This window comes from Chiloscyllium punctatum, chromosome 50 (genome assembly GCF_047496795.1).
Source record: "Chiloscyllium punctatum isolate Juve2018m chromosome 50, sChiPun1.3, whole genome shotgun sequence".
Classification (NCBI taxonomy): Eukaryota; Metazoa; Chordata; class Chondrichthyes; order Orectolobiformes; family Hemiscylliidae; genus Chiloscyllium; species Chiloscyllium punctatum.
This window is the reverse complement of record NC_092788.1, coordinates 33,411,696-33,420,905: the sequence shown is the minus strand read 5'-3', so window position 1 is coordinate 33,420,905 and position 9,210 is coordinate 33,411,696. Positions and strand designations below refer to the sequence as shown.

The 9,210-nt window shown below is 58.5% G+C and overlaps 1 protein-coding gene across 4 annotated transcripts in view; it reads right to left on the bottom strand.

Annotated features, from left to right (window-relative positions):
* Positions 1 to 964: 964 nt before the first annotated feature.
* The window catches only part of LOC140470123 (mitochondrial carnitine/acylcarnitine carrier protein-like), a 224,739-nt gene continuing 216,493 nt past the window's right edge, over positions 965 to 9,210 (bottom strand). For all 4 annotated transcript variants that reach the window (XM_072566571.1, XM_072566570.1, XM_072566572.1 and 1 more), the window contains exons 8-9: positions 5,242 to 5,366; positions 965 to 1,469 (exon numbers count right to left, since the gene is read on the bottom strand). In XM_072566571.1, the coding sequence (XP_072422672.1) occupies positions 1,404 to 1,469; positions 5,242 to 5,366 (191 nt within the window). In that variant the 3' untranslated portion in view covers positions 965 to 1,403. The remainder of the gene's footprint in view (positions 1,470 to 5,241; positions 5,367 to 9,210) is intronic.

Sequence of the window (9,210 nt, the reverse complement as noted above, 5' to 3'; positions counted from 1 at the left end):
CCCACAGCACTGACCCTCCCACAGCGCCCACTCCCTCGGCACTGACCCTCCCTCAGCACCCACTCCCTCAGCACTGACCCTCCCTAAGCGCTGACCCTCCCTCAGCACTGACCCTCCCACAGCCCCCACTCCCACAGCACTGACCCTCCCACAGCGCCCACTCCCTCGGCACTGACCCTCCCTCAGCCCCCACTCCCTCAGCGCTGACCCTCCCACAGCCCCCACTCCCTCAGCGCTGACCCTCCCACAGCCCCCACTCCCTCAGCACTGACCCTCCCACAGCCCCCACTCCCTCAGCACTGACCCTCCCACAGCCCCACCTCCCTCAGCACTGACCCTCCCACAGCGCCCACTCCCTCAGCACTGACCCTCCCACAGCGCCCACTCCCTCAGCGCTGACCCTCCCACAGCCCCCACTCCCTCAGCACTGACCCTCCCACAGCGCCCACTCCCTCAGCACTGACCCTCCCTCAGCCCCCTCTCCCTCAGCGCTGACCCTCCCACAGCCCCCACTCCCACAGCACTGATCCTCCCACAGCACCCACTCCCTCTGCACTGACCCTCCCACAGCGCCCTTTCCCTCAGCGCTGACCCTCCCACAGCGCCCACTCCCTCAGCGCTGACCCTCCCACAGCCCCCACTCCCTCAGCACTGACCCTCCCACAGCCCCCACTCCCTCAGCGCTGACCATCCCACAGCCCCCACTCCCACAGCACTGACCCTCCCACAGCGCCCACTCCCTCAGCACTGACCCTCCCTCAGCGCCCACTCCCTCAGCACTGACCCTCCCACAGCCCCCTCTCCCTCAGCACTGACCCTCCCACAGCACCCACTCCCTCAGCACTGACCCTCCCACAGCACCCACTCCCTCAGCACTGACCCTCCCACAGCACTGACCCTCCCACAGCCCCCACTCCCTCAGCGCTGACCCCCTGACAGCGCAGTCAACCATCGAATGAGACAATTGTTGCTGAACAATATCTTTATTCCCGAAACATTTGTTCCCGGGACAGACAGAGGTCGGAACGTTATCCCCCGTCCCTAATTGACACCAGCCCCCCACCCCACCCACCACTTGGGTCTCGCTGGGGGGCCATTTCCGTGAGGTGGCAAGCAAGGGGACCCTCTCTCACGTCCGGCGGGAGAGGCTTCAGCGCGACACGTAGGCTGAGACCGGGCAGACGGGGTACGGGTCCCCCTCCCCGCGCCTCTCCCCCGCCAAGCCGCGGGCTGGGAACGTCAGCTGGCATGTGGGAATCGATCCCGCCCACCCTGGGAACGGAAACCCCCCCCCCCCCCACCTCCGGGGTTTCACCGGGACATTGCGGGAGGCGCCAAGTGTCGGGGGGTGGGTGTAGGGGGGGTGGGGAAAGAGGGGTAAACCCCCCCCACCCACCCCGGTGTCACTCCTCCTCTGGGAAAATCCAGTTGATGAACTGCATGCCCATCTCGAAGCCCAGGAAACAGGCCTGGTGGATACAAGGAGCTCGGTTAGACATCGCACCGACGACCGACAGTTAACTGCCGCTCTCTCTCTCTCTCTCTCTCTCACACACGCACGTGCACCACAAACCCCAGGAACCCCCATCCAGGAGAAAGATACAACTGGAAAGCAGGAGACAACACCTTCGCTTCACACGGATGTCGCCGCTGACGGTGTTACCCAGCCCGGTGACGAAACGTCTGGGTATCAAACCTCCAGCTCACCGAGCAAACCAGCACCCTCAACCTCACCCTGAGCTACAAACCTGGCGAAGGTGATCTGATGTTTGAGGTCTAAACGACCCGGCACTGATGGGGGTTAGCCAGAGAGCGAGAATAACCCCCGACCATTTCGAGAGAGAGAGAGAGAGAGATTGCCATCCAAAACGCTCTCAATCCATACTCTTCTGGATGGCATGTGGGCTGAGTGATTAGCACTGCTGTCTCCCAGGGACCCGGGTTCGATTCCACGCTCGAGCGACTGTCTGTGTGGAATTTGTACATTCTCCCCCCACTCCCCCCCCACACCGTGTCTGCTTGGGTTTCCCCCCACAATCCAAAGATGTGCAGTTTAGGGTGGATTGGCCGTGCTAAATTGTCCCCGTAGTGCCCAGGGATGTGTAGGTTAGGGTGGATTGGCCGTGCTAAATTGTCCCCGTAGTGCCCAGGGATGTGAAGGTTAGGGTGGATTGGCCGTGCTAAATTGTCCCCGTAGTGCCCAGGGATGTGCAGGTTAGGGTGGATTGGCCGTGCTAAATTGTCCCCGTAGTGCCCAGGGATGTGCAGGTTAGGGTGGATTGGCCCGTGCTAAATTGTCCCCGTAGTGCCCAGGGATGTGCAGGTTAGGGTGGATTGGCCGTGCTAAATTGTCCCTGTAGTGCCCAGGGATGTGCAGGTTAGGGTGGGATTGGCCGTGCTAAATTGTCCCCGTGGTGCCCAGGGATGTGCAGGTAAGGGTGGATTGGCCGTGCTAAATTGTCCCTGTAGTGCCCAGGGATGTGCAGGTTAGGGTGGATTGGCCCGTGCTAAATTGTCCCCGTAGTGCCCAGGGATGTACAGGTTAGGGTGGATTGGCCGTGCTAAATTGTCCCCGTAGTGCCCAGGGATGTGCAGGTTAGGGTGGGATTGGCCGTGCTAAATTGTCCCCGTAGTGCCCAGGGATGTGCAGGTTAGGGTGGATTGGCCGTGCTAAATTGTCCCCGTAGTGCCCAGGGATGTGCAGGTTAGGGTGGATTGGCCGTGCTAAATTGTCCCCGTAGTGCCCAGGGATGTGCAGGTAAGGGTGGATTGGCCGTGCTAAATTGTCCCCGTAGTGCCCAGGGATGTACAGGTTAGGGTGGATTGGCCGTGCTAAATTGTCCCCGTAGTGCCCAGGGATGTGCAGGTTAGGGTGGATTGGCCGTGCTAAATTGTCCCCGTAGTGCCCAGGGATGTACAGGTTAGGGTGGATTGGCCGTGCTAAATTGTCCCCGTAGTGCCCAGGGATGTGCAGGTTAGGGTGGATTGGCCCGTGCTAAATTGTCCCCGTAGTGCCCAGGGATGTGCAGGTTAGGATGGATTGGCCGTGCTAAATTGTCCCCGTAGTGCCCAGGGATGTGCAGGTTAGGGTGGATTGGCCCGTGCTAAATTGTCCCCGTAGTGCCCGGGGATGTACAGGTTAGGGTGGATTGGCCCGTGCTAAATTGTCCCCGTGGTGCCCAGGGATGTACACGTTAGGGTGGGATTGGCCGTGCTAAATTGTCCCCGTAGTGCCCAGGGATGTGCAGGTTAGGGTGGGATTGGCCGTGCTAAATTGTCCCCGTAGTGCCCAGGGATGTGCAGGTTAGGGTGGGATTGGCCGTGCTAAATTGTCCCCCGTAGTGCCCAGGGATGTGCAGGTTAGGGTGGGATTGGCCGTGCTAAATTGTCCCATAGTGCCCAGGGATGTGCAGGTTAGGGTGGATTAGTACGGGGGAAACGTCGAGTAATAGGGGAGGGGAATGGGTCTGGGTGGGTTACTGTTCGGAGGGTCGGTGTGGACTTGTTGGGCCGAAGGGCCTGTTTCCACACTGTGGGGGATTCTAATTCTAATTCCCTTCTTTGCAACGAAAGACTGAACTCGACCCAGGGTGATCTACATGTGAAAGACAGACAGACCCCAACAATGGTGTCTCGATTGGAACATTAAGTTGATGTAATTTTCACAGGGAGCTTGGTTGGATCAATATATTGTTATCGATCGGGAGGGAGATAACATATCTTTAAGGGATAGGGGGGCTTCAAGTGGTCAATAGTTGTTTGTTTTTAGATTTAAAGAAAAAAGCTTTTTTTTGTCCCCCCCCCTTTGAACAGTGGAATTTTGAGAGTTCTCGGTCGCTGAGACTTGAACAGATCAGCAGGTGAGGTGCGCTCTTTTCCCCCAGCTGTCCCCGTTTCTACCCGCTCACGTCACCCGTTGCCTCGGACGGAACCTGCCGCTATTGACGCACCGGCCACCTGATGAACGACAGTTAACTGCTGGCCTCTTGCGTCGGTCGGGCACCTGAACGCCAGTCGATGACAGCCGCTGCCGCGCCCTCCCCCTCCCCACCCCCCGCCGCTCGGAGTGAGAGTTGGTTTGAGACGCGCGCGGCCGTCGGGTGTCATCTGCCCCCCTGCCCGCTTGGGTATTCTTGAGAAGTGTCCTGACGGGAGGTTCGACTGAGACGTGAGCCACGCGCAGGCAAATCCAGTCGGTATCCTGAGCTTCCATATCACTCGTTAGCAATTTATAATGGGGCGAGGAGTCCAGACTGGTGTCCCAGAGTACCGAAACAGACCCTTCGGCCCATCCCGTCCATGCTGACCCCGATACCCTAACCTAATCCAGTCCCTGTTTGCCAGCACTTGGCTCCATCTCCCCCCTAAACCCTTCCTATCCATGTCTCCCCCCCCATCCTTTTAAATGTTATCATTGTACCAGCCCCCACCACTTCCTCTGGCAGCTCGTTCCACACACGCACCACCCTCTGGGGGGAAAAGGTTACCCCTCGGGTCCCTTTCCCCCTCCCTCACCTTAAACCTACCCCCCTCTTGTTCTGGACTCGCCGACCCCAGGGGGGAAAAGACCTTGTCTATTTACCCTATCCAGGCGCCCCCCCCATGATTTTATAAACCTCTATAAGGTCACCCCTCAGCCCCCGACACTCCAGGGAAAACAGCCCCAACCTGTTCAGCCTCTCCCTGTAGCTCAGACCCTCCAACCCTGGCAACATCCTTGTAAATCTTTTCCTGAACCCTTTTCCCAACATCCTTCCTGGGTCAGAATCGAACGCGGTATTCCAAAAGCAGCCTCACCAATACGGCCGCAACGTGACCTCCCGACTCCTGACCCCATAAAGGCCAGTGTACCAAACTCCTGTAGTCCTGACCAATAAAGGAAAGCATACCCAACGCTGCCTTCACTATCCTATCGACCTGCGACTCCACTTTCAAGGAGCTAGGAACCTGCACTCCAAGGTCTCTGTGTTCAGCAACACTCCCCAGGACCGTCCCATTAAGTGTATAAGTCCTGCTAAGATTTGTTTTCCCAAGATGCAGCCCCTCGCATTTATCTGAATTAAACTCCATCTGCCACTCCTCGGCCCCCCGGCCCATCTGGATCAGATCCTGTTGTAATCTGAGGTAACCCTCTTCACTGTCCTCTACACCTCCAATGTCAGTGTCACCTGCAAACGTACGAACTATCCAGAATGTTGATGAATGGGGTGGTTTGAGAACTTGGAACCCGAGATATCTTACCGCATTAGCTGGGAATGCACGCAACATAACAGCAGAGAAACCTTTGTACAGGGAGCGCAATCCCTCTTCCCGGATCAACTCCCGAAGAACATCACAACAACCGTTCAGGTACTTGGTATCAGGAGCTGGGTTTAGAAAAAGGGAGAGTTCCATGTTCAGGGAAAGTAACTTCAGCACAGACCTCTCACTGGGGTACGGGCCTCTACACACACACACACAGACTCTCACTGGGGTACGGGCCTCTACACAAACACACACACAGACTCTCACTGGGGTACGGGCCCCTACACACACACACACAGACTCTCACTGGGGTACGGGCCCCGACACACACACACACAGACTCTCACTGGGGTACGGGCCTCTACACAAACACACACACAGACTCTCACTGGGGTACGGGCCCCTACACACACACACACAGACTCTCACTGGGGTACGGGCCCCTACACACACACACACAGACTCTCACTGGGGTACGGGCCCCTACACACACACACACAGACTCTCACTGGGGTACGGGCCCCTACACACACACACACAGACTCTCACTGGGGTACGGGCCTCTACACAAACACACACAGACTCTCACTGGGGTACGGGCCCCTACACACACACACACAGACCTCTCACTGGGGTACGGGCCCCTACACACACACACACAGACTCTAACTGGGGTACGGGCCCCGACACACACACACACAGACTCTCACTGGGGTACGGGCCCCTACACACACACACACAGACTCTCACTGGGGTACGGGCCCCGACACACACACACACAGACTCTCACTGGGGTACGGGCCCCGACACACACACACACAGACTCTCACTGGGGTACGGGCCCCTACACACACACACACACAGACTCTCACTGGGGTACGGGCTCACACACACACACAGACTCTCACTGGGGTACGGGCCCTACACACACACACACAGACTCTCACTGGGGTACGGGCCCCTAGACACACACACACACAGACTCTCACTGGGGTATGGGCCCCTACACACACACACACAGACTCTCACTGGGGTACGGGCCCCTACACACACACACAGACTCTCACTGGGGTACGGGCCCCTACACACACACACACAGACTCTCACTGGGGAACGGGCCCCTACACACACACACACAGACTCTAACTGGGGTACGGGCCCCTACACACACACACACAGACTCTCACTGGGGTACGGGCCCCTACACACACACACACACAGACTCTCACTGGGGTACGGGCCTCTACACACACACACACAGACTCTCACTGGGGTACGGGCCCCTACACACACACACACAGACTCTCACTGGGGTACGGGCCCCTACACACACACACACAGACTCTCACTGGGGTACGGGCCGTACACACACACACACAGACTCTCACTGGGGTACGGGCCCTACACACACACACACAGACTCTCACTGGGGTACGGGCCCCTACACACACACACACACACAGACTCTCACTGGGGTACGGGCCCCTACACACACACACACAGACTCTCACTGGGGTACGGGCCCCTACACACACACACACAGACTCTCACTGGGGTACGGGCCCCTACACACACACACACAGACTCTCACTGGGGTTCGGGCCCCTACACACACACACACAGACTCTCACTGGGGTACGGGCCCCTACACACACACACACACAGACTCTCACTGGGGTACGGGCCCCTACACACACACACACAGACTCTCACTGGGGTACGGGCCCCTACCCACACACACACAGACTTTCACTGGGGTACGGGCCCCTACACACACACACACAGACTCTCACTGGGGTACGGGCCCCTACACACACACACACAGACTCTCACTGGGGTACGGGCCCCTACACACACACACACAGACTCTCACTGGGGTACGGGCCTCTACACACACACACACAGACTCTCACTGGGGTACGGGCCCCTACACACACACACACAGACTCTCACTGGGGTACGGGCCCCTACACACACACACACACAGACTCTCACTGGGGTACGGGCCCCGACACACACACACACAGACTCTCACTGGGGTACGGGCCCCTACACACACACACACAGACTCTCATGGGGTACGGACCCCTACACACACACACACACAGACTCTCACTGGGGTACGGGCCCCAACACACACACACACACACAGACTCTCACTGGGGTATGGGCCCCTACACACACAGACTCTCACTGGGGTACGGGCCCCTACACACACACACACAGACTCTCACTGGGGTACGGGCCCCTACACACACACACACACAGACTCTCACTGGGGTACGGGCCCCTACACACACACACACAGACTCTCACTGGGGTACGGGCCCCTACACACACACACACAGACTCTCACTGGGGTACGGGCCCCTACACACACACACACAGACTCTCACTGGGTTACGGGCCCCTACACACACACACACAGACTCTCACTGGGGTACGGGCCCCTACACACACAGACTCTCACTGGGGTACGGGCCCCTACACACACACACACAGACTCTCACTGGGGTACGGGCCCCTACACACACAGACTCTCACTGGGGTACGGGCCCCTACACACACACACACAGACTCTCACTGGGGTACGGACCTCTACACACACACACACACACACAGACTCTCACTGGGGTACGGGCCCCTACACACACACAGACAGACTCTCACTGGGGTACGGGCCCCTACACACACACACACAGACTCTCACTGTGGTACGGGCCCCTACACACACACACACAGACTCTCACTGGGGTACGTGCCCCTACACACACACACACAGACTCTCACTGGTGTACGGGCCCCTACACACACACACACACACACAGACTCTCACTGGGGTACCGGCCCCTACACACACACACACAGACTCTCACTGGGGTACGGGCCCCTACACACACACACACAGACTCTCACTGGGGTACGTGCCCCTACACACACACACACAGACTCTCACTGGTGTACGGGCCCCTACACACACACACACACACACAGACTCTCACTGGGGTACCGGCCCCTACACACACACACACAGACTCTCACTGGGGTACGGGCCCCTACACACACACACACAGACTCTCACTGGGATACGTGCCCCTACACACACACACACACAGACTCTCACTGGGGTACGGGCCCCGACACACACACACACACAGACTCTCACTGGGGTACGGGCCCCTACACACACACACACAGACTCTCACTGGGGTACGGGCCCCTACACACACACACACACACACACACACAGACTCTTACTGGGGTACCGGCCCCTACACACACACACACACACAGACTCTCACTGGGGTACGGGCCCTGACACACACACACACAGACTCTCACTGGGGTACGGTCCGCTACACAAACACACACAGACTCTCACTGGGGTACGGGCCCCTACACACACACACACAGACTCTCACTGGGGTACGGGCCCCTACACACACACACACAGACTCTCACTGGGGTACGGGCTCCTACACACACACACACACACAGACTCTCACTGGGGTACGGGCCCCTACACACACACACACAGACTCTCACTGGGGTACGGGCCCTACACACACACACACAGACTCTCACTGGGGTACGGGCCCCTAGACACACACACACACAGACTCTCACTGGGGTACGGGCCCCTACACACACACATAGACTCTCACTGGGATACGGGCCCCTACACACACACACAGACTCTCACTGGGGTACGGGCCCCTACACACACACACACAGACTCTCACTGGGGTACGGGCCCCTACACACACACACACAGACTCTCAATGGGGTACGGGCCCCTACACACACACACAGACTCTCACTGGGGTACGGGCTCCTACACACACACACAGACTCTCACTGGGGTACGGGCCCCTACACACACACACACACAGACTCTCACTGGGGTACGGGCCCCTACACACACACACACAGACTCTCACTGGGGTACGGGCCCCTACACACACA